We start from the raw sequence: 26,682 nt of genomic DNA on the forward strand, positions 1-26,682 counted from the left end.
CAGGATGGTTCACGACTTGGAGGGAATCTGTAGTTGCCGGGTGTTTCCATGCACCTGCCACCCTTGACCTTCTTAGTAGATCTGGGAGGTGCTGCTGGGATAGCAGAAGGGCATAATGGCAGAGGAGGATTCAGGGTGTTGCAATTATAACAGGAACAACTAGATGGGCAAAGGCATGAGAAACTGGCCATAATGTTACAAAATAACTGAATGGCTTACTTCAGTTATTATTTTCAAAGTTTAGTTTAGTTTAGTTCAGTTTAGTTTAGTTTAGTCATGTGTACTGAGGTACCGTGAAAAGCTTTTTGTGGTCATAGAAACATAGAAAAATAGGTGCAGGAGGAGACCATTCAGGTCTTCGAGCCAGCACCGCCTCGAGTCCTATCCTCTCAGCGGAAAGACTATTCATGATTACAATCGAGCCAACCACAGTGTAAATAAAGTATATGATTATTTATGCAGTTTAGCCTGTGTGAATGTTAATGCATTAATAGTATTCAGTACAGTGAGACTGTAATTTATTTATAGTGAAATGAAAAAAACTGTTATACAAAGTTTGTTGTTCTAATCACTGAGGGAATGATAGGAGGAGAAAGGGCTCTGCTCCCCATCATTGCCAGAATCACATTGGATGTTAACCCATTGTTAATGTGGCACAATTCTTGATCTCATCTGTGGTGGAACTTTTTAAGATGCATTTTTGGGATATGGACATTTATTCCCAATGAGAGTGGGACTGGAGTCACATAAGGTGAGGCCATGTAAGGATAATCTTTTGGAAAAGTAAGTGAACCAACATTGGTTTTGTATGATGTTCTGACATTGTGGTCACATTTCTGGCTGTAATACCATTCCTTGAGGAGAACTTTGACAATAGTTTGGCAGACATAGCACAGGACTGGGCAGACTCAGGGAAAAAGGGTATTGGATGGTGAAAATCGGGTAAGTAAAGATCATCAATTTCCCAATACCCCTCCCCACAATCTCCAATCTGCTCCCAATCTTGTTCTCCCTCGATCCTCTGCTGAAATTCCTGTCTCCTATTCCCCATCTGTGACAGGTCACATACTGGTGCCGATCATAACATTTCCCCTTTTCAAAGTCCTGATTTCCAGTCCACTTTCAAAAGACGATATTGGTCCCTCTTGTTGATATCTACCCTTCCAACCACGCCAGAGGGTTGGGATCCTGAGAACAAACATTCATGGGAAGCCTCCTTCTTCACTCATCAACTGCCCCCTGAATTGATCGTAAGTTTGAACTATATTTAAGTAGAGTGAATGGGCGAGTAGGTACTAATCCAGAGACAATGCGTGCATGGTATTTTTCTGTTTAATGGGGCTAAGATGAAAAGTTGTGAGAGCCATTGAAACAGAATGATATCAGTACCATAGCACTCCATTCAATGTAATTTTACAAATAGCTATTTTCATTATTATTAACGGTTTAAAGTCATTTATTATTTTCCTTTCGGTTGGCCAGAATGGAGCTCCCATTGTTTCTGGGCTTTGTGGTGGGGTCTATTCTGGTTATAGCCTCAGAAAACAAGTTCAATTCATCGTTGGATGAAGAATGGACGAACTGGAAATTACAGTTCAACCGGCAGTACACAGAGGTAAAATAGAATGTGTTTTCAAATGCAAACCTATCCTGATGTATGTCAGGAGAAAAAAGGACAACTAAAGCAATCTCTTTCTAATCAGGTTGTCAGTGACCAACTCATTGAACTGCACCAGTGCCTGCAGGTTTTCCTACGCATCATACACCATTCCTATTTGGAAATGTCTTTCCAGCCCTTGATCATGACTGGACTAACCCCCCTCCCCTGTAAACCACATAGTGGATACACTATCGCTGAAGGATTGTAATGGTTCAGGAACACAGCTCACTCACACCTTCTCAGGGACTATAGATTACTGACCTTGCCACCTGTGCACGCATCCTAAAAAATAAGTAAATAAAGCAAAAGGCACCTCACATGCCTGGTAGCAATTGCATCTCAAAACCGTCTCTTTGGTTAGGTGCAGCCTCACGTATCCGAGCCTGTGGCTCTAAATGTAAGATCAAGTATCAATGTGAATTTACTGTTACATCTGTCCCTGTCTTCCGTAATTGCCTGGCCAAGTTACGTTGCTGAAAGAAGGTTTTTGCCCATTTGCCCATTTGCTCTCGTGTGCCTGCGCTGTCCTAGCAGCTGCGGCTCGCCTGCAGGCCGTCTGTCTTTGTGTTTTATGTTGTTTTTTTGTCTTGATTGTAGTGGACAATAGACAATAGGTGCAGGAGTAGGCCATTCGGCCCTTCGAGCCAGCACCGCCATTCAATGTGATCATGGCTGATCATTCTCGATCAGTACCCCGTTCCTGCTTTCTCCCCATACCCCCTGACTCTGCTATCCTTAAGAGCTCTACCTAGCTCTCTCTTGAATGTATTCAGAGAATTGGCCTCCACTGCCCTCTGAGGCAGAGAATTCCACAGATTCACAACTCTCTGACTGAAAAAGTTTTTCCTCAAATCTGTTCTAAATGGCCTACCCCTTATTCTTAAACTGTGGCCCCTGGTTCTGGACTCCCCCAACATTGGGAACATGTTTCCTGCCTCTAATGTGTCCAACCCCTTAATAATCTTATACGTTTCGATAAGATCCCCTCTCATCCTTCTATACAAGCCTAGTCGCTCCAGTCTTTCAACATATGACAGTCCCGCCATTCCGGGAATTAACCTAGCAAACCTACGCTGCAAGCCCTCAATAGCAAGAATATCCTTCCTCAAATTTGGAGACCAAAACTGCACACAGTACTCCAGGTGCGGTCTCACTAGGGCCCTGTACAACTGCAGAAGGACCTCTTTGCTCCTATACTCAACTCCTCTTGTTATGAAGGTCAACATTCCATTGGCTTTCTTCACTGCCTGCTTTACCTGCATGCTTCCTTTCAGTGACTGATGCACTAGGACACCCAGATCACGTTGTACGTCCCCCTTTCCTAACTTGACACCATTCAGATAATAATCTGCCTTCCTATTCTTACCACCAAAGTGGATAACCTCACACTTATCCACATTAAACTGCATCTGCCAAGCATCCGCCCACTCACACAACCTGTCCAAGTCACCTGTACTCCAGGATCCTTCTGCTCTACAACATTCCCCAACAATCCACACCATTCACTATGAACTTTGAATACTAATGTAAATGATGGTAAAGGGATGTTATAGACTATAATATGACTTTGCCATAATGTCTTTTTTTCAGGGTGAGGAGACCAACAGGAGAATGATTTGGGAGAGTGCTCTGAGTTACATTGAGCAGCACAACCGAGAGTACGCCATGGGAAAGCACACATTTACTGTGGGAATGAACCAATTTGGAGATCTGGTGCGTACAAAATGCTAAATATGTGTGGCTGAAAGATACTAGTTACTGAAGTGTTAATACTGAGTGATATTTAGTGATATCACCTCACAAAGTCCTATCTCTTTCTACACCCTATTTTACCTTTTATACCCTATTTACACCTTTCACCTTTTACACCCTATTTCATCCTTTCTGCTTACCAGCGCATCCAGCATCATGGTGAACCTCTGCTAAGAGCCTAGTGTTCCCTTGTGTTTGCCCTGGGAAGTGAAGGAACGTGATGGTCATGGCTGCACCAGTCCAAGTAGCACTCAAGGGATGATGACCGTGTGTAGGCTGTGCCCCATGCACCAGCTACATCCATCTCACCTGGCCCTCATCTCCTTCACTGAAATAAGATGGCATTGTTGATGGTTACTTTTATCATGCAAGTTGTTGCAAAATTGTTGAGAAATTTTGTGACTGTGAAATTGAAATAAAATTAAAATGGGAAATATTGGAAAACAGTTCAAAATATCAATGGTGACTCCAATCCAGAGGCATCCTCTGCCTCAGAGTGTGAGCTGCAGTTTGTGTGGCCTTTGCATTTGGTCAGTGTATCAAAACCAATCTGATCCTCATGCCAGTCCTGACAAAAGATCTTGGACCAATACGATTTCTTCTGCTTCTTATTCCACAGATGCTGCCTTACCTTCGTGTTTCCAGCATTTTCTGTTTTTCTTTCTGATCCTTTTGCACTTTCTTTGCTCCAGCGCGTTGAATTACGGTCAAATGAGGGAATGCTGCCTGACTTTCTTCACTGCGTTCAAGAGCAGTGACTCAAAATATAGATGCCACCAGTAGGCCAGCTAATAATGAAAGTTTGCCTGATGAAGAAATCTGAGAGATTCTTAATCAATGAGGCTCAATATTGCCCCAAATAATTTAGCATGGTGGAGTTGCAGTTTTTGCCCATTTCTCTCACTGGTCTATGTGTTCTCTGATTATACCCACTGTGGAAGATTATTTCAATATTTACTATAGAAATTGATTCCACATTAAATAAGTTGCATGAATAATAACAGCTCCAATTTGTTTATTGGAAGTTCCTAACTTAAACTCCATACTTGCCTTTACATCAGTTTCTGGAGAAAAAAATGATTTAGAAGTTTGCTTGTAAAAATCAAAAGATTGATGTCGCCCAGATGAAAATTACATTGAGACATTTGTCAATCCTGTTAACATAAATCATGATTAAGGACAGACATCAATCATTATTAAGATGCCAGAGACTACTTTGAAGAAGTTCTGCTCCTCTCACCAACGAGAGTTCTGCAACACCCTCTCTCGCTGCACCCCCGCGCTGCCCTAGTAGCCCCCTCCCCTGACTCTCAGTCTGAGGAAAGGTCTCAACACGAAACATCACCTATTCCTTTTCTCCAGAGATGCTGCATGGCCCTGCAGAGTTACTCCAGCATTTCATATTTACCTTGGCTGTATTGTGGGTTGGCCCATTAAAAGCAACTTCCTGGTTCCAGATCTTTAAGGAAATGTGCTTCTAATGAAAGAAATTCAACCCCTAATGCCCTCTTCTCCTGAAGCAGTGTGGCATGACATGGGGGAGCTCGTTGGTAGCAATTAAAAAAGTTGCCTGGAAATTTTACAATTATTGTACTTGTTTTAGGAGAATTGCTTAACATCCAAAACACAAATTTCTAGACTAATGAACCCATTATCACTTTAGAATGTGCATGTGTGAAAAACCTGATTTAAGTCTAAAAATAAGGCGACTGCCGAGAGTGTTTGATATTCTCATCTCTCCTGGTGTTGTAAACTAAATACTGGTGAAATATGACCCCAGGAGGTTTGATATCCTCCTTGTGCATATTCCCCAAGGACAGTCACTATATTAATGAATGTCCATATCATTGGCTTCCTAGACAAATGAAGAGTTCAATAAATTGATGAATGGATTCCTCATGAATGAAGGTGAAAGCTCAACTGTGAAAGTTGAAGAATATGATGGGTTTGATGAAACTAATGAAAATGATCAGAACTTGCCAAAGTCTTTCGATTGGAGGAAAAATGGTGCAGTCACACCAATAAAGAACCAGGTAAAATTGGACCAAAAAAAACCCAGTGATAAATGTGATATATAATTGATGTATTGATGACTTGTAGGTACCAGCAAGGAAGATGAGTATTTGATTTTATGTCTTACTTGTCAGAAAGTGCTGCTCCTGCTTTCTTATCCTGCTGATGTCTACTGAGTTTAGCCACACATGAAAAGTAAAATTCATCCTCAATTATTGAAATTAAATATGCAATATACTGCCAGATGCATTCTATCCCTTGCACCCTGTAACTCAGTTCTGTTGAAGCTGAAGAAGCTATGTGTTGAACACATAGTCTTTTTCTCAGGGTTGGGGAATCAGGGCCTCGAGGGCAAACGTTTAAGATGAGAGGACAAAGATTTAATAGGAACTTGAAGGGTAACATTTCACACAGAGGATGGTATGTATTTGGAATGAACTGTCAGAGGAAGTGGTTGAGGCAGGTTGAATAACAACAATTAAAAGACATTTGGATGGATTCATGGATAGGAAATATTCAGAGAGATATGAGCCAAACCTGGGCAATGGCACTAACTTTGATGGGTCATCTTGGTTGGTATGAACAAGTTGTACTGGAGGACCAGTTAGTGGTGTTGTATGTCTCCATGACCATTCAATGGTTAAATTCTGGTGAGAGTTTATAGATTTAGGGTTGAATAACCCAGGAACTCAGAAAATTGAGGGAATGATTTGACTGGATTTATAAAGATATTAAGGAGAAGAGACTTATAAGTAAAACTACTTCCATGAGTTGAAATATTTCGGGCCAAGAGTTAGATTTATAATGTAGAATTGAAATTATCAAGAGGAAAATTTGCATCCATTTTACTTACAGAAGGGTGCAGAAATTGGAATCCTCTTCCACAAGATGCCAAATATATCAGGTCAATAGCTAATTTGAAATTTGTGATTGGTAAGTTTTTGTTAGATAATGGTATCAATTAAGATGTGGAACAGGGAATGATATGAAATTAGACCTCATGATCTCAAGAATAGCAGAGTAAGCTTGAGGGACAAAATAGCTTGGGTCTTGTTCCTATGTCTTTAACATGTCCGTTTCATGATCCTCAGCCAGTCATTTTTTGGTTTTTCATGCCAATTTATTAAGATGCCTATCCGAGGAGTGTGTATGTTGTTCATAGACCAATGCTCACCTAATTTAAACATGTTACATATGCAATCTAGATTAGATTCTGACTCCTCATCATTCAACTAAAACTGGTAATTTCAAGTTCCGGCTTTCTGTGTTAACTTATAATACCCGGGCTCACAATAAACAAGCTATAGTTCAGCAAGCAAGGACATTTTATTCAGAAAGCAGAATCAATGCAAATAGTAGTCCATCTCGGTGTAGGTGAAATGGATGTGAATTTTACATTGGAATGCTGTTGGTGTGACAGTGTTTGTGATTTCCAGGGATCATGCGGCTCCTGCTGGATCTTCAGTGCAACTGGAGCCCTCGAGGGACAGATAGGAAAATCAGGTCATCTTATTTCTCTGAGTGAGCAGAACGTGCTAGATTGTGGCAATAATCCTTACGGATGCCAAGGTGGATATATGGAAGCTGCCTTTTATTGCATTCAGAAGGAAGGCGGCATAAACTCTGAAAAAGTATATCCATACACTGCAGTAGTAAGTCTATTTTCAAACTGTACTTATTTTTTTTGTTCATTTGCAGTGTTGCACAGTGTTGCCTTACATTTGTCTGAATTGTAGAGTTGAGTTGAGTTTATTGTCATGTGTACTGAGGTACCGTGAAAAGCATTTGCTATTTTGTTAACCAGTCAGCTTATATCTTCTCTGTTCAAATACATTATTTGGTTGGGGGATCCATAAAATATTTTATTGTTGGCACCTATTGCCCTTCTCTCATTGCCCCTGAACTGAGAAGGCAGTCATTTGCTGGATAAGGATGGAAGATTTTCTACCATGAAGAATATTTGAACCAGCTGTATTTTTACAACATTCCTTTAGGTTCATGACCTTTGCAACTGGAGTCAGACTTTTTTTTCACTTGCAGATTTTTAAATTATTTTAATTTAACGTCGCCAGTTTAGTTATTCCAATTTTGTTTACTTTATTATCATGTGTACAGTGAAAAGCTTTTGTTGCACGCTAACCAGTCAGCGGAAAGGCTATACATGCTTACAATCAAGCCATCCACAGTGTATAGATACATGATAAAGGGAATAATGTTCAGTGCAAAATAAAGTCCAGTAAAGTCTGATTAAAAGATAGTCCAAGGGTCTCCAATGAGCAGGGGTGCAGTGCTGCCAGAGCTCACCAGAGCGCCGCTCCGACACCTCTGTAAGAAAAAAGCCAAAATAAACTGCGTGGAATATTAACTAGTGGGGAATGTAACAGCGGCCGCATATTAGATTAAAGGGATTTTACGGAAGCGAAGGTTGGGGTAGATAAGATAATAATTTATGTAAAGATTCACCCAAGCAAAACCTGAAATGACGCCCCTGTTTGACAGTTCCGGCACCTAAACAAATTAGCACTGCAACACTGCCAATGAGGTAGATAGTAGCTCAGGACCGCGCTCCAGTTGTTAAAAGGATGGTTCAGTTGCCTGGTAACTGATGGAGTTATTCCAGCACTTTGTGTTATGCTCACGATTCCCTAGCTGCTGTGATGGGATTTCAGCTCAGGACATCGGGTCAACAGCCCAGTCTTTTGGCTGCTAGTCCAAGAATGTATGATGAGTCCAACACAATCCACATTTCCTTGATTATCGCTGGTTTCTGCATTTGTCCTAAGAACCCACTGTATGTCTCATTCTCCTTTCCCCAGACTCTCAGTTTGAAGAAGGGTCTTGACCCGAAACCTTACCTAGTCCTTTTCTGCAGAGATGCTGCCCGACCCACTGCATTACTCCAGCTTTTTGTGTCTGTCTTCCTGTCAATCTTCTCCTAACTTTTTATCATTGGCATGTACCTTCTGCCTAGAAATTGCTCTCTTTGCACTAATTTTTGACCTGCTTATCCACATTATGTATCTGTTTTCACTCACAATATGACATTATTAGGATCACCCCAATATTGATTATTTTTCCCCTATCTCAGCACATCACAGTAGATTCTGAGGACCTACCTATTAATATAAGTGATGGCTCTTATATGTTGTGAATTTTTAAAAAAAATGTTGATGTTGGAAATCTGCAGCAAAAGCTGAGAATACTTCAAATATTCAGAAAGTCAGGCAGCAATTGTGAAAGAAAAAACACGAGATAACATTTCAGGTCAAAGACCGTTCATCACTATAAATGGTCTCAAGCCTGAAACATGAAGCCTGTTTCTCTTTCCACAGACACAGACTGACTTGTTGGGCGCTTTCAGCATTTTATGTGTGGTGGAAGTTGTCAGACACTCTGATGTACAGCCTGTTTTCATGGAGGCAAACTAAGCTCACAACCACAAGAGAGACTTTGAGATCAGTGTACTATCTGACTCCATGTCTTATCTAGATTTGCCTCCTTGTATATAAAATATGGAATCGAATGAGTGAGCACCTATTGTTGTACAACTTTTTGAATGTGCTCTTCCTTGCTCTAAATCCACACTGCGATTCTGAGCTACACTAATGGCTCAGCTCGGTGGCCAATATATTTCTATAAGGAGCGCTTTCAATTTTTGCCTTGTTCTCAATTTTCCCTTTCTATTTGAACGTGCCAACAATAGTTGTACATTCAATTTCTGATGAACAGTATCAGCCTAAAGGCTGAAGGGCTCATACAATATCTCGCAACTCTATGATTGGCGTCTCGAGAAGCATCGTGGGTGTAAATTAACTTTGAATTCTATTGATTGATTTATCAATTAGCAAAAAGACTGCAAATTTAGGAGTGACCAGGTTGTTGCCAACCTCCGTAGTTACCACACGCTCAGAAAAAACGAAACAGCTCTAGCAATAGGCGTGGCTAATATCGGACCAATTTCAATTGCCATTGATGCTAGTCGTCATTCGTTCCAGTATTATAAAGAAGGTAAGAAACATAAATTATCCATTCCAGGGATAATGTTTAATAGAAAGTAGAATTATATTAAATGTCACACTTCCTCTGTCAACTTGCTTATCATTAACAAGTTCTGTTGAATATCTATAATTCAAACCATATTAACCTTCCATCACAGTAAGGTTTTACAAAAGCTTGGCACATGCTATCTGGTGCTGTCACAAGCCACCTATCCATTCCAGCATTCATATTTTCCATAGCATCCCTTTCATGATACCACTTATTTCCCTCTCCCCGAATAAAGATTTTAAGACCTGCACTCTCTATTCCCTTTCATCTTGACTATCCATTGCTATCACAGTCTAGGACAAAAATCACAATAAAAAAACAACCTAAACTCTTCTTCCTATCACTGCCATGATGGAGAAACACCCTCCACTCCTTAATCAAATCATTGAAATCGCACTTTAACTTCTGTGACCAGTCACTCTTCTTATCACTTTTTGCATTCCTGTTTTGTAAAACATCGACTTCAACTAACATATGATTAGAATCTTCAAAAATAGAATAGGATTGAATTTATTGATATTAATCAATTCCACATATCATTATTTGTGGATATTTTGTGCAAAGATCAATAGGCAACTTTATTTATCATATTAAGATTAGAATTAATTATTGACAAGTTGCACAGAATGATCAAGTGCAAAATTGCGCTTACAGTTGTGAAAAGGTTCACAGGTCTCTCATGTGTTTAACTGACCTTGCACTGACTAAAATGTATCCAAACTGAAATGCGAACAATAAATACATCGCTGAACATAGCAAGTGGCCTTTTCACATTCTAGATGATAAAAAAACATTAGGAAAATCTATTATTTGGGGAAGAATCCAAAAGAATATGTATTGTTCCACAAATGGTCTTGTTTGAATGCAGGCCAATGGTGCACGAGAGAGCTGTAGTATGAGCTGGGCACTGCGCACCATTTTCATTCCCGGCCTCTTTGCTGAGATCCCCCAACTGCCAAATCCCCAGAAAAAGATCGAGACAATGTGGTCAGCTTCAGTCAGCAAATTTTGCAGTGATTTGGAAATTGATGTTAGGTGCATGGGAGAAGGTAAACCCCAGAGCTCTGGCCAAGAAATGTGGAGGTGGAATACCAAGCCTAGGTTTGAGGGCACAGATTTGACGCAGCAAATTTATATTGGGATTTCTCATTACAAACATGAACATGAACATTGTGGTTTATAATGGAAATGTAGGAAAAAGTAACAGAATTTTGACAAACAAATGTGAACTGAATTGTAGAGTGCATGATAATTGCATGGCAAGATATTACAAAGAGCAATCCCTTGTGCAACCCATTGTCAATACATGTTTTTCAATCATATAAATAAATGTTTCTTACCAGGAATCTATTATGATGAACAATGCTCTAATAAAGATGTGAACCATGCCATGCTGGCAATTGGATATGGCAGAGAAAACGGACTAAATTATTGGCTTATTAAAAACAGGTATGTACCCTAAAAGATGAAAGATGTAACAAAATTTCAACAGGGTCGGTGGCAAAACACTGTTCGATCAGAGTATTGGTGCATGAGGAAAACGAATTACCATTCTGAGGCAGCGAACAAAATGATTCACAGGATTGATACCAGAACTATGAAATATGTTTATCAGGAAAATATCTTTGCCTAAGATCTTTTGCATTGCAGACAGATACTAGGATGGTATGATAGCAATCTTCAAAAATATATAAATGGAATGAGCAAGACAGACAATATGTTTCCATTTGTGGAAATGTGCAGATCTAAGGGTCTTTGGTATTGTTTTATCACTCATACATCCATGGAATCCAAAGGGGTTTCTTTATCTAATGCATAGAAAAATGTAGAATGAGCTACCACTGGGAATACTCTAGACATAGTTAAAGGGAAGTTGGATAATCCCATGAGGAAAAAGTTACCAGAAAGATATATTTAAATGGAGGCTCTTGTAGGACATAAACATGACACAGATCAGTTGTACTAAATGGTATTGTAAACTTTGTGACAATATGTCCAACATCAGATAATATGTTTATGTGATTTGAAGTGTCATTGACAAAGTTGGATGATACTGACAAGATTCTCGACTGCATCCAGTCCATTTCCAGCATTTGCCCTTCTCCTAGTCTCAGAACTGGAATGGGATTCCTTTTGTCCTTTCCATCCACCCCATGGGTCTTCACATTCATTGGACTATCATCTGCTTCTTCCAACTTCTCCAACATGTTCCTCCTCTTTCAGTTTCACCATTCCAGGACAGTCTGTTGTTCCATCCGTACCTTCTCTTTCCCACAACAGGAGCTGCAACACATGTGCCTGTACCTCTTCCCTGCTCACCCTCCAAACTCCAAAACATGCATAAGATGTGAAGCAGTTATGTACTTATTCTTCATTCAATATTCACTGCTTATTAATGTTATCCTATTAATTTAAGGGTATCTAAACTGTGCACAGCACCCAAGGTATGGATTCACTTGTCTAGTAGTACTAATATTTTCCTATTTCTAAACACCGATCCCCTTGCAAAAAAACAAAAAGCCATTTGCTCTCCCAATTATTTGTATACTTACCTGTGAACATTTAGTAAGCCATATAGAAGAACACCTAGATTGTTTGTATTCCATTCATTTTCTATCTCTGTCCGTTTGGAGAGTGTACAAAAGCTTCATGAAAATTCATGAGATTGAAAATTTTGGAATATGAAGCAAAGAACAATCTGCTGGAGGAACTAGGCGAGTCTCGCAGAATCGATGGGGAGGGGGAGTAATGGCCAGTGTTTCTGGTCGAGATCCTGCATCAGGATTGAGAGTGGAAAGGAAAGATAGTCAGCACAAAGAGAAGGGGTTGATGAGTGAGATAGGGGCCAGTAGATGGACCAAGGAGAGATGAAGGACAACTGGCAAATGAGGCTATGTGGGGGAGGAGCTTAAGTGGAATTGGGAGACTGAGACATTCTCATTCCTGATGCAGGGTCTCAACCTGAAACATTGGTCATCTCTTTGCCTCCACAGATGCTGCTTGATCTGCTGTGTTCTTCCAAAACTAATTTATTGCCCTCTGTCTCTTTTGCATCAAAGTAGAGGAAATTAATTCAAGGGTTGTGATTTCGTCCTGGACCACAGTGTCCAGATAACTGTTCCCCATTCTGATGTGTCACAGTGTTTGAAGGTTGGTCAACACTGACATTTCGATATTGTACATAAAGTCTCCAGGCAACCAGGGATACCATGTTGATTCATACTGTTAACCCCACCTAGTTTCAGATGCCTCCCATTCTCACCCAACTCTGATTTGAAAGCTTGCGGTAAATCCATGCTCAACACTCTGACCAACAACTTATGACAGAGGTCAAAGAGAACTTTTTAACTTTTTGACTCTTAACCTAACTTTATGTTTTCCAAAGCATATCGATACATGCTCATTCTGCTCAGCAATATAACTCAACTGAACTATGTGCTTTGACATTTTAAAGATCCCAAGCACAAAATCCACTTTTGCAATGCACCACTTCTTCGACCGTAATACTTGAGCGGAACTGTGATATTGATACCAGTTTATCTCTTCTTTTTCAGCTGGGGCACAACATGGGGTGACCTTGGTTACATTAAAATGGCGAAGGACAGGAACAATCATTGTGGAATTACCAATTATATCGTTTATCCACTCGAGTAAGTGCACCTGCGACCGACCAGACCTTCCAAACACGGCCTGAACATTTTTGGAAAGTCCTCTGCTGTTGCTTTTTCATTCAATGCCATTGCTTTAACAGTGTGCGGCAAATGCATACTCGTGCTCAAGAGAATAATAGCAGCTTCCATAAATTCTGTAGTGTGACATTAAAGGCAAACTAATCAAACATTACTGAATGACAATGTTATTCATCCTGCGTCGAGGCAATGGGTTGCAACACAGAGAAATTAATAAAAGCTATTGGCAATTATTTCAACTATATCTTAACTTCAAGCTTAATGAACAATTTTGCCTTTCACTTTCCATCAATTACCTAGTTTAATTTAAAACTGAGTGTCCTATAATTACTAACAATAAACAAGGTGCATTAAATATAAGTCTGCACCTTTTGATACCAGGACAATTATTGGCCAGGTGTAGGGTTTAAACCAAACAGTACTAACCCAGCACCTATGACGAAATGTGTCATCTGATCCTCTCTGGCAGTATAATGACATATACTTCACTGAAGCAAATTCAGACAAGAGAGACGTAGAAACAAGGAACTGCAGATGCTGGTTTGCCAAGGAAAGTCACAAAATGCTGGAGTAACTCAGCGGGTTAGGAAGCATCACTGGAGAACATGGATACGTGACCCTTCTTCAGAAAGATGTGTTGTTTAATCCACCATTGGATCAAGTGTTGCGTACATTCATGAATTCCAATAACACACACACTAAATCAGACTAAATGTAGGATTAATGTAAGGATAAGAGAGGAGACTGATACCAGATGTTGACCATGTGGATTAGATTTGAACAGCAGGTGATAGTTATGGTTCAGTAAGTATGATTTTCTTTCAGTCCAGAGACCTGAGCACAAAATTTGCTTGGACTCAGTGTACATTGAGAAAATGCTAAAATGGGGAACATCTGATTGATAAGGGAATTGTTGATCACATTTCTAGTAATGACGATCTATGCTCCAGAAGTACATGTTGCTCTTGTCTAGTTGCTGCAGAACGTGACCCTGCATTGGCAATGTGGAGGTATGAACTCAGTTGCAAAGATGAGGTGAGAGCAGGGCCGGATTAAGATAGTGCGGGGCCCGTAGCATATGTTATAAAAGGGCATTAAATACGGGACAAGGTGATGTCACCGCCCGCGCCCCACGTGACCTCACCCAGCCAGCCACGTGCACCCACTCCACCAATGATGGCCACCCAGGCCGGGAGACGGGTTGCAACCTCCGTTCGGCGAACACACTCGGCTCCGCTCCCCGAAAAAACTCGGTCCCGCTTCCCGAACACGCTCGACCCCGCTCTCCGAACACACTCGGCCCAGCTCCCCGAACACCGTTAACGTTAACGAGCTCCGTTAGCCTACACTGTCCGGATGGGGGGGGGGGTTCAGTTTAGAGATACAGCGCGAAAACAGGCCCTTCAGCCCAACATCTGTACCGACCAGTGACCCCCGCACACACTAGGAACAATTTTACACATACACCAAGCCAATTAACCTACAAACCTGTACGTCATTGAAGTGTGGGAGGAAACCGAAGATCTCGGAGAAAAACGATGCGGTCACGGGGAAGACGTACAAACTCCGTAAAGACAGCACCCATGGTTGGGTCTCCGGTGTGGGGGAAAGCCTAATGGAGATGTGCAGGGGGGAGAGTGGGATGGAGAAGAAGAGAGAGAGTGGGACAGAAGACTGGGAATAAAGGGGGGAGGTAGATTGGCGGAAGAGAGGACTGGAATAGTAGCTATTTGGAGGTTCGAAAGTCTGGAAGACGAGAGGGAAAGGGGATTGTGGGGAGAGACGCCCGGTGGAATGGGGAAAAGGAGAGAGCCAGAGGAGTGGAGAAAGAGAGAAGACCGCAGGATGAAGAGAAAGAGAGGCCCTAGCAAGGAGAGGGAGGGACGGAGGGGTAGGGAAAGAACAGACAGGAAGTTTGCGGAAGAGTGAGCAGTGGAGGATTCGGGGGAGCAAGTGCCAGAGGAACGAGGAGAGAGCGCCGGAGGAGTAGGGAGAAGGAGCACTGGAGGAGTGGGAGAGATAGAGGGGAGGGGAGGGGGAGTAATGAGGAAAAGGGGACATACAACGAGATCTTGGTGTCCTAGTGCATCAGTCACTGAAAGGAAGCATGCAGGCAAAGCAGGCAGTGAAGAAAGCCAATGGAATGTTGGCCTTCATAACAAGAGGAGTTGAGTATAGGAACAAAGAAGTCTTTCTGCAATTGTATCGGGCCCTAGTGAGACCGCAGCTGGGAGTACTGTGTGCAGTTTTGGTCGCACCTGGAGTACTGTGTGCAAATTTGAGGAAGGATATTCTTGCTATTGAGGGGGTGCAGCGTAGGTTCACTAGGTTAATTCCCGGACTGGCGGGACTGTCGTATGTTGAAAGACTGGAGTGACTAGGCTTGTATACACTGGAATTTAGAAGAATGAGAGGGGATCTTATCGAAACGTATAAAATTATTAAAGGGTTGGACACGTTAGAGGCAGGAAACATGTTCCCAATGTTGGGGGAGTCCAGAACCAGGGACCACAGTTTAAGAATAAGGAGTAGGCCATTTCAGTCAGAGAGTTGTAAATCTGTGGAATTCACTGCCTCAGAAGGCAGTGGAGGCCAAGTCTCTGAGTGCATTCAAGAGAGAGCTAGATAGAGCTCTTAAGGATAGCGGAGTCAGGGGGTATGGGGAGAAGGCAGGAACGGGGTACTGATTGAGAATGATCAGCCATGATCACATTGAATGGTGGTGCTGGCTCGAAGGGCCGAATCGCCTACTCCTGCACCTATTGTCTATTGTCTATTGACATATCTACCAAACTAAACAATGCAGCATCTGCAGTTTCTTGTATCTCCAATGCACTTTGCAACTGATACTGGAGTTGTTCTTACACAAAAATTATTGTAAATGCTTGAATATGAATTACTCAGTGCCTTCCTAGCCTTGAAGACCTAAGATTTATGTTTCAAATTCACGAGGAAGAAACAATTTCCACATGACTAATTCTGGGTGACATCTCAGTTCAGATCAATGAAACCCTGGTTCTCTTCAACCCACAGTAATCCATCCACCTGGTCTTCAATTTCTACCTGGCCCAATGGAAAATTGGAGCAAATGGTGATGAAAGGCCTGTCTATAGTAAGGTGTTCTAAGATTAGAATACAGCATCTGGGAGTAAAAGCAAAATTGTTACCGTTGATACATTGTGAGTGGTATTAGCACAGGTGTGGGGCCAGAACATGTGCACTTTTGTGGAAATGGTTTAGAGAAGAGTGGAAATTATTAAAAATTATCCAGATAGGCTATATATCCGGCTTGGATATATACAAATCACTGTTCCATCATCACCATCAAAAACCTGGAACATCCCACCGAACCACGTGGGAGTACATTCAATGGAAGTCTGACAGATTCAAGAGCATATCCCAACCCCACCACCGAGAACAATGAGGAATAAATGTCAACTGATTTCAACAAATTTTTGTTTGATTATCTTCAAAGTTTATATTTTCATTTATTTTTAAATAACATTTTTTTCTCATTTAAGTGCCGTTTAATTAAAAAAATCTCGGCTAATCCAATAATAATTTAAAATGACTTGTCTTACCTGTGGTCCTCCACCATGGGACGCCTGTGAGGTGACTGCAGGTTGTGAGATTTGTGTAATTTGTACAGCTTTAATCCAGATTTACTATGGAAGATGAAGGTTTTAGGTGCTACGTAATCGTAGGGCGCGTGCAACTTTAACAAAAGAAGGGAGAAAAGCTAAAATATACTCTACTAAGAAACAATTTATCAGACTTTTTTTTCACTTGCAGATTTTTAAATTATTTTAATTTAACGTCGCCAGTTTAGTTATTCCAATTTTGTTTACTTTATTATCATGTGTACAGTGAAAAGCTTTTGTTGCACGCTAACCAGTCAGCGGAAAGGCTATACATGCTTACAATCAAGCCATCCACAGTGTATAGATACATGATAAAGGGAATAATGTTCAGTGCAAAATAAAGTCCAGTAAAGTCTGATTAAAAGATAGTCCAAGGGTCTCCAATGAGCAGGGGTGCAGTGCTGCCAGAGCTCACCAGAGCGCCGCTCCGACACCTCTGTAAGAAAAAAGCCAAAATAAACTGCGGGGAATATTAACTAGTGGGGAATGTAACAGCGGCCGCATATTAGATTAAAGGGATTTTACGGAAGCGAAGGTTGGGGTAGATAAGATAATAATTTATGTAAAGATTCACCCAAGCAAAACCTGAAATGACGCCCCTGTTTGACAGTTCCGGCACCTAAACAAATTAGCACTGCAACACTGCCAATGAGGTAGATAGTAGCTCAGGACCGCGCTCCAGTTGTTAAAAGGATGGTTCAGTTGCCTGGTAACTGATGGAGTTATTCCAGCACTTTGTGTTATGCTCACGATTCCCTAGCTGCTGTGATGGGATTTCAGCTCAGGACATCGGGTCAACAGCCCAGTCTTTTGGCTGCTAGTCCGAGAATGTATGATGAGTCCAACACAATCCACATTTCCTTGATTATCGCTGGTTTCTGCATTTGTCCTAAGAACCCACTGTATGTCTCATTCTCCTTTCCCCAGACTCTCAGTTTGAAGAAGGGTCTTGACCCGAAACCTTACCTAGTCCTTTTCTGCAGAGATGCTGCCCGACCCACTGCGTTACTCCAGCTTTTTGTGTCTGTCTTCCTGTCAATCTTCTCCTAACTTTTTATCATTGGCATGTACCTTCTGCCTAGAAATTGCTCTCTTTGCACTAATTTTTGACCTGCTTATCCACATTATGTATCTGTTTTCACTCACAATATGACATTATTAGGATCACCCCAATATTGTTTATTTTTCCCCTATCTCAGCACATCACAGTAGATTCTGAGGACCTACCTATTAATATAAGTGATAGCTCTTATGTGTTGTGCTCACGATTTTTTTTTAAAATGTTGATGTTGGAAATCTGCAGCAAAAGCTGAGAATACTTCAAATATTCAGAAAGTCAGGCAGCATTTGTGAAAGAAAAAACACGAGATAACATTTCAGGTCAAAGACCGTTCATCACTATAAATGGTCTCAAGCCTGAAACATGAAGCCTGTTTCTCTTTCCACAGACACAGACTGACTTGTTGGGCGCTTTCAGCATTTTATGTGTGGTGGAAGTTGTCAGACACTCGTGGGTGTAAATTAACTTTGAATTCTATTGATTGATTTATCAATTAGCAAAAAGACTGCAGATTTAGGAGTGACAAGGTTGTTGCCAACCTCCGTAGTTACCACACGCTCAGAAAAAACGAAACAGCTCTAGCAATAGGCGTGGCTAATATCGGACCAATTTCAATTGCCATTGATGCTAGTCGTCATTCGTTCCAGTATTATAAAGAAGGTAAGAAACATAAATTATCCATTCCAGGGATAATGTTTAATAGAAAGTAGAATTATATTAAATGTCACACTTCCTCTGTCAACTTGCTTATCATTAACAAGTTCTGTTGAATATCTATAATTCAAACCATATTAACCTTCCATCACAGTAAGGTTTTACAAAAGCTTGGCACATGCTATCTGGTGCTGTCACAAGCCACCTATCCATTCCAGCATTCATATTTTCCATAGCATCCCTTTCATGATACCACTTATTTCCCTCTCCCCGAATAAAGATTTTAAGACCTGCACTCTCTATTCCCTTTCATCTTGACTATCCATTGCTATCACAGTCTAGGACAAAAATCACAATAAAAAAACAACCTAAACTCTTCTTCCTATCACTGCCATGATGGAGAAACACCCTCCACTCCTTAATCAAATCATTGAAATCGCACTTTAACTTCTGTGACCAGTCACTCTTCTTATCACTTTTTGCATTCCTGTTTTGTAAAACATCGACTTCAACTAACATATGATTAGAATCTTCAAAAATAGAATAGGATTGAATTTATTGATATTAATCAATTCCACATATCATTATTTGTGGATATTTTGTGCAAAGATCAATAGGCAACTTTATTTATCATATTAAGATTAGAATTAATTATTGACAAGTTGCACAGAATGATCAAGTGCAAAATTGCGCTTACAGTTGTGAAAAGGTTCACAGGTCTCTCATGTGTTTAACTGACCTTGCACTGACTAAAATGTATCCAAACTGAAATGCGAACAATAAATACATCGCTGAACATAGCAAGTGGCCTTTTCACATTCTAGATGATAAAAAAACATTAGGAAAATCTATTATTTGGGGAAGAATCCAAAAGAATATGTATTGTTCCACAAATGGTCTTGTTTGAATGCAGGCCAATGGTGCACGAGAGAGCTGTAGTATGAGCTGGGCACTGCGCACCATTTTCATTCCCGGCCTCTTTGCTGAGATCCCCCAACTGCCAAATCCCCAGAAAAAGATCGAGACAATGTGGTCAGCTTCAGTCAGCAAATTTTGCAGTGATTTGGAAATTGATGTTAGGTGCATGGGAGAAGGTAAACCCCAGAGCTCTGGCCAAGAAATGTGGAGGTGGAATACCAAGCCTAGGTTTGAGGGCACAGATTTGACGCAGCAAATTTATATTGGGATTTCTCATTACAAACATGAACATGAACATTGTGGTTTATAATGGAAATGTAGGAAAAAGTAACAGAATTTTGACAAACAAATGTGAACTGAATTGTAGAGTGCATGATAATTGCATGGCAAGATATTACAAAGAGCAATCCCTTGTGCAACCCATTGTCAATACATGTTTTTCAATCATATAAATAAATGTTTCTTACCAGGAATCTATTATGATGAACAATGCTCTAATAAATATGTGAACCATGCTATGCTGGCAATTGGATATGGCAGAGAAAACGGACTAAATTATTGGCTTATTAAAAACAGGTATGTACCCTAAAAGATGAAAGATGTAACAAAATTTCAACAGGGTCGGTGGCAAAACACTGTTCGATCAGAGTATTGGTGCATGAGGAAAACGAATTACCATTCTGAGGTAGCGAACAAAATGATTCACAGGATTGATACCAGAACTATGAAATATGTTTATCAGGAAAATATCTTTGCCTAAGATCTTTTGCATTGCAGATACCAGGATGGTATGATAGCAATCTTCAAAAATATATAAATGGAAAGAGCAAGACAGAGAATATGTTTCCATTTGTGGAAATGTGCAGATCTAAGGGTCTTTGGTATTGTTTTATCACTCATACATCCAGGGAATCCAAAGGGGTTTCTTTATCTAATGCATAGAAAAATGTAGAATGAGCTACCACTGGGAATATTCTAGACATAGTTAAGGGGAAGTTGGATAATCCCATGAGGAAAAAGTTACCAGAAAGATATATTTAAATGGAGGCTCTTGTAGGACATAAACATGACACAGGTCAGTTGTACTAAATGGTATTGTAAACTTTGTGACAATATGTCCAACATCAGATAATATGTTTATGTGATTTGAAGTGTCATTGACAAAGTTGGATGATACTGACAAGATTCTCGACTGCATCCAGTCCATTTCCAGCATTTGCCCTTCTCCTAGTCTCAGAACTGGAATGGGATTCCTTTGTCCTTTCCATCCACCCCCTGGGTCTTCACATTCATTGGACTATCATCTGCTTCTTCCAACTTCTCCAACATGTTCCTCCTCTTTCAGTTTCACCATTCCAGGACAGTCTGTTGTTCCATCCGTACCTTCTCTTTCCCACAACAGGAGCTGCAACACATGTGCCTGTACCTCTTCCCTGCTCACCCTCCAAACTCCAAAACATGCATAAGATGTGAAGCAGTTATGTACTTATTCTTCATTCAATATTCACTGCTTATTAATGTTATCCTATTAATTTAAGGGTATCTAAACTGTGCACAGCACCCAAGGTATGGATTCACTTGTCTAGTAGTACTAATATTTTCCTATTTCTAAACACCGATCCCCATGCAAAAAAACAAAAAGCCATTTGCTCTCCCAATTATTTGTATACTTACCTGTGAACATTTAGTAAGCCATATAGAAGAACACCTAGATTGTTTGTATTCCATTCATTTTCTATCTCTGTCCGTTTGGAGAGTGTACAAAAGCTTCATGAAAATTCATGAGATTGAAAATTTTGGAATATGAAGCAAAGAACAATCTGCTGGAGGAACTAGGCGAGTCTCGCAGAATCGATGGGGAGGGGGAGTAATGGTCAGTGTTTCTGGTCGAGATCCTGCATCAGGATTGAGAGTGGAAGGGAAAGATAGTCAGCACAAAGAGAAGGGGTTGATGAGTGAGATAGGGGCCAGTAGATGGACCAAGGAGAGATGAAGGACAACTGGCAAATGAGGCTATGTGGGGGAGGAGCTTAAGTGGAATTGGGAGACTGAGACATTCTCATTCCTGATGCAGGGTCTCAACCTGAAACATTGGTCATCTCTTTGCCTCCACAGATGCTGCTTGATCTGCTGTGTTCTTCCAAAACTAATTTATAGCCCTCTGTCTCTTTTGCATCAAAGCAGAGGAAATTAATTCAAGGGTTGTGATTTCTTCCTGGACCACAGTGTCCAGATAACTGTTCCCCATTCTGATGTGTCACAGTGTTTGAAGGTTGGTCAACACTGACACTTCGATATTGTACATAAAGTCTCCAGGCAACCAGGGATACCATGTTGATTCATACTGTTAACCCCACCTAGTTTCAGATGCCTCCCATTCTCACCCAACTCTGATTTGAAAGGTTGTGGTAAATCCATGCTCAACACTCTGACCAACAACTTATGACAGAGGTCAAAGAGAACTTTTTAACTTTTTGACTCTTAACCTAACTTTATGTTTTCCAAAGCATATCGATACATGCTCATTCTGCTCAGCAATATAACTCAACTGAACTATGTGCTTTGACATTTTAAAGATCCCAAGCACAAAATCCACTTTTGCAATGCACCACTTCTTCGACCTTAATACTTGAGCGGAACTGTGATATTGACACCAGTTTATCTCTTCTTTTTCAGCTGGGGCACAACATTGGGTGACCTTGGTTACATTAAAATGGCGAAGGACAGGAACAATCATTGTGGAATTACCAATTATATCGTCTATCCACGCGAGTAAGTGCACCTGCGACCGACCAGACCTTCCAAACACGGCCTGAACATTTTTGGAAAGTCCTCTGCTGTTGCTTTTTCATTCAATGACATTGCTTTAACAGTGTGCGGCAAATGCATACTCGTGCTCAAGAGAATAATAGCAGCTTCCATAAATTCTGTAGTGTGACATTAAAGGCAAACTAATCAAACATTACTGAATGACAATGTTATTCATCCTGCGTCGAGGCAATGGGTTGCAACACAGAGAAATTAATAAAAGCTATTGGCAATTATTTCAACTATATCTTAACTTCAAGCTTAATGAACAATTTTGCCTTTCACTTTCCATCAATTACCTAGTTTAATTTAAAACTGAGTGTCCTATAATTACTAACATTAAACAAGGTGCATTAAATATAAGTCTGCACCTTTTGATACCAGGACAATTATTGGCCAGGTGTAGGGTTTAAACCAAACAGTACTAACCCAGCACCTATGACGAAATGTGTCATCTGATCCTCTCTGGCAGTATAATGACATATACTTCACTGAAACAAATTCAGACAAGAGAGACGTAGAAACAAGGAACTGCAGATGCTGGTTTGCCAAGGAAAGTCACAAAATGCTGGAGTAACTCAGCGGGTTAGGAAGCATCACTGGAGAACATGGATACGTGACCCTTCTTCACAAAGATGTGTTGTTTAATCCACCATTGGATCAAGTGTTGCGTACATTCATGAATTCCAATAACACACACACTAAATCAGACTAAATGTAGGATTAATGTAAGGATAAGAAAGGAGACTGATACCAGATGTTGACCATGTGGATTAGATTTGAACAGCAGGTGATAGTTATGGTTCAGTAAGTATGATTTTCTTTCAATCCAGAGACCTGAGCACAAAATTTGCTTGGACTCAGTGTACATTGAGAAAATGCTAAAATGGGGAACATCTGATTGATAAGGGAATTGTTGATCACATTTCTAGTAATGACGATCTATGCTCCAGAAGTGCATGTTGCTCTCGTCTAGTTGCTGCAGAACGTGACCCTGCATTGGCAATGTGGAGGTATGAACTCAGTTGCAAAGATGAGGTGAGAGCAGGGCCGGATTAAGATAGTGCGGGGCCCGTAGCATATGTTATAAAAGGGCATTAAATACGGGACAAGGTGATTTCACCACCAGCGCCCCACGTGACCTCACCCAGCCAGCGGCCACGTGCACCCACTCCACCAATGATGGCCACCCAGGCCGGGAGACGGGTTGCAACCTCCGTTCGGCGAACACACTCGGCTCCGCTCCCCGAAAAAACTCGGCCCCGCCTCCCGAACTCGCTCGGCCCCGCTCTCCGAACACACTCGGCCCAGCTCCCCGAACACCGTTAACGTTAACGAGCTCCGTTAGCCTACACCGTCCGGATGGGGGGGGGGTTCAGTTTAGAGATAGAGCGCGAAAACAGGCCCTTCAGCCCAACATCCGTACCGACCAGTGATCCCCGCACACACTAGGAACAATTTTACACATACACCAAGCCAATTAACCTACAAACCTGTACGTCATTGGAGTGTGGGAGGAAACCGAAGATCTCGGAGAAAAACGATGCGGTCACGGGGAAGAAGTACAAACTCCGTACAGACAGCACCCGTAGTTGGGTCTCCGGTGTGGGGGAAAGCCTAATGGAGATGTGCAGGGGGGAGAGTGGGATGGAGAAGAAGAGAGAGAGTGGGACAGAAGACTGGGAATAAAGGGGGGAGGTAGATTGGCGGAAGAGAGGACTGGAATAGTAGCTATTTGGAGGTTCGAAAGTCTGGAAGACGAGAGGGAAAGGGGATTGTGGGGAGAGTCGCCCAGTGGAATGGGGAAAAGGAGAGAGCCAGAGGAGTGGAGAAAGAGAGAAGACCGCAGGATGAAGAGAAAGAGAGGCCCTAGCAAGGAGAGGGAGGGACGGAGGGGTAGGGAAAGAACAGACAGGAAGTTTGCGGAAGAGTGAGCAGTGGAGGATTTGGGGGAGCAAGTGCCAGAGGAACGTGGAGAGAGCGCCGGAGGAGTAGGGAGAAGGAGCACTGGAGGAGTGGGAAAGATAGGGGAGAGGGGAGGGGGGGTAATGAGGTGGTGAAAGTGGCCTGGGGACTTGAGAGAAAAGAGGCAATGAGCGAGGAGTGAGAGGGCTGCGATATGTGGGAGACAAGGCCAATATTTGGGCAGAGAGGTCCGGAGGAGTGAGGTGTTTGGGTGAGGCCGGAGGTGTGTGGAGTAAGAGGGCCGGAGACTGGGCGGTTGGGCGGTGATGTGCTGGCTGCCCATTGGTCCGTGCAGCCCCGCCGCCAACACATTCTAACCGAGCGTTTGGGGAGTGGCGCCCGCAAACACAGCGTCCCTCAGTGGGATGCCGATTTAAAGCATTTAGGGCCCTTGAAAGTGCGGGGCCCATAGCAAATGCTACTTTTGCTACTATGTAATCTGCCCCTGGGGGAGAGTGACTGCTCTGTGGTATCAACACAGCATTTGGCCAAGTGAGCCATTAAAGAACATTAGTATAAGAAAATAACTCCAGGTGCGGTCTCACCAGGGCCCGGTACAACTGTAGAAGGACCTCTTTGCTCCTATACTCAACTCCTCTTGTTATGAAGGCCAACATTCCATTGGCTTTCTTCACTGCCTGCTGTACCTGCATGCTTCCTTTCAGTGACTGATGCACTAGGACACCCAGATCTCGTTGAACATCCCCTCTTCCTAACTTGACACCATTCAGATAATAATCTGCCTTTCTATTCTTACTTCCAAAGTGAATAACCTCACACTTATCTACATTAAACTGCATCTGCCATGTATCCGCCCACTCACACAACCTGTCCAAGTCACCCTGCAGCCTTATTGCATCTTCCTCACAATTCACACTACCCCCCAGCTTAGTATCATCTGCAAATTTGCTAATGGTACTTTTAATCCCTTCATCTAAGTCATTAATGTATATCGTAAATAGCTGGGGTCCCAGCACCGAACCTTGCTTTCTGAAAGTCGAGGTACACCACATCCACTGACTCCCCTGTCAATTTTCCTAGTTACATCCTCAAAAAATTCCAGTAGATTTATCAAGCATGATTTCCCCTTCGTAAATCCATGCTGACTCGGAATGATCCTGTTACTGCTATCCAAATGCTCAGCAATTTCGTCTTTTATAATTGACTCCAGCATCTTCCCCACCACTGATGTCAGACTAACTGGTCTATAATTACCCGTTTTCTCTCTCCCTCCTTTCTTAAAAAGTGGGATAATATTTGCTATCCTCCAATCCACAGGAACTGATCCTGAATCTATAGAACATTGAAAAATGATCTCCAATGCTTCCACTATTTCTAGAGCCACCTCCTTAAGTATCCTGGGATGCAGACCATCAGGCCCTGGGGATTTATCAGCCTTCAGTCCCATCAGTCTACCCAAAACCATTTCCTGCCTAATGTGGATTTCCTTCAGTTCCTCCATCACCCTAGGTTCTCCGGCCCCTAGAACATTTGGGAGATTGTGTGTATCTTCCTCAGTGAAGACAGATCCAAAGTAACGGTTTAACTCGTCTGCCATTTCTTTGTTCCCCATAATAAATTCCCCTGCTTGTCTTCAAGGGACCCACATTTGCCTTGACTATTTTTTTCCTCTTCACGTACCTAAAAAAACTTTTGCTATCCTCCTTTATATTATTGGCTAGTTTACCCTCGTACCTCATCTTTTCTCCCTGTATTGCCTTTTTACTTAACTTTTGTTGCTCTTTAAAAGAGTCCCAATCCTCTGTCTTCCCACACTTCTTTGCTATGTTATACTTCCTCTCCTTAATTTTTATGCTGTCCTTGACTTCCCTTGTCAGCCACAGGTGTCTCTTACTCCCCTTAGAGTCTTTCCGCCTCTTTGGGATAAAATGATCCTGCAACCTCTGCATTATTCCCAGGAATACCTGCCATTGCTGTTCTACCGTTTTCCCTGCTAGGGCCTCCTTCCAGTCAATTTTGGCCAGCTCATGCCTCTGTAATCCCCTTTGCTATACTGTAATACTGACACTTCCGATTTTCCCTTCTGCCTTTCCATTTGCAGAGTAAAACTTATCATGTAACTTACCATGGAGAGGAGAGAAGAAGGAATGACTGGGGTGTGAGTGGTCCTTAATTATGTTTTGTAAACAATTTGTACTTTATTCATCTAGGCCCAATCGTTTGCTGATTCTGCATGGATTTTTAGATGAAAATGTGCACTTTTTCCACACAAATTTCCTAGTCTCTCAATTGATCAGAGCTGGAAAGCCATATCAGCTTCAGGTAAGACAAAATATAGTGACATTCAAATAAACTGCAGATGCTTCTTTTCGTATAACATCAGGTAATTTACTCTGAAATATTAATTTTGTTCCCCTTGGCACAAATATTATCTGATTTGTTCTGTATTTTATGCTTTATTTCAGAATTTTGCATCTGCTGTATGTTGCTTTTGGTTTTGCTTTATGAATAATT

General features: G+C 41.6%; 1 protein-coding gene across 1 annotated transcript; it reads left to right on the forward strand.

Annotated features, from left to right (window-relative positions):
- Window positions 1-1,483: 1,483 nt before the first annotated feature.
- On the forward strand, window positions 1,484-20,023 carry LOC144607387 (procathepsin L-like). Its single transcript, XM_078424195.1, has 6 exons — window positions 1,484-1,615; window positions 3,251-3,373; window positions 5,272-5,445; window positions 6,862-7,077; window positions 18,360-18,522; window positions 19,905-20,023. The coding sequence occupies exons 1-6, from the start codon at window positions 1,484-1,486 to the stop codon at window positions 20,021-20,023; spliced, it is 927 nt and encodes a 308-aa protein (XP_078280321.1).
- Window positions 20,024-26,682: the final 6,659 nt, after the last annotated feature.

Source organism: Rhinoraja longicauda, chromosome 28 (assembly GCF_053455715.1).
Source record: "Rhinoraja longicauda isolate Sanriku21f chromosome 28, sRhiLon1.1, whole genome shotgun sequence".
NCBI classification, from domain to species: domain Eukaryota; kingdom Metazoa; phylum Chordata; class Chondrichthyes; order Rajiformes; family Arhynchobatidae; genus Rhinoraja; species Rhinoraja longicauda.

Bases quoted from the DNA above. Each gene is read 5' to 3' on its own strand.
- LOC144607387 (XM_078424195.1), top strand. From the start codon at position 1,484: ATGGAGCTCCCATTGTTTCTGGGCTTTGTGGTGGGGTCTATTCTGGTT. The intron at 1,616-3,250 runs GTAAAATAGAAT...TCTTTTTTTCAG, and splicing joins TCAACCGGCAGTACACAGAG to GGTGAGGAGACCAACAGGAG. The intron at 7,078-18,359 runs GTAAGTCTATTT...TTTATCAATTAG, and splicing joins TATATCCATACACTGCAGTA to CAAAAAGACTGCAGATTTAG.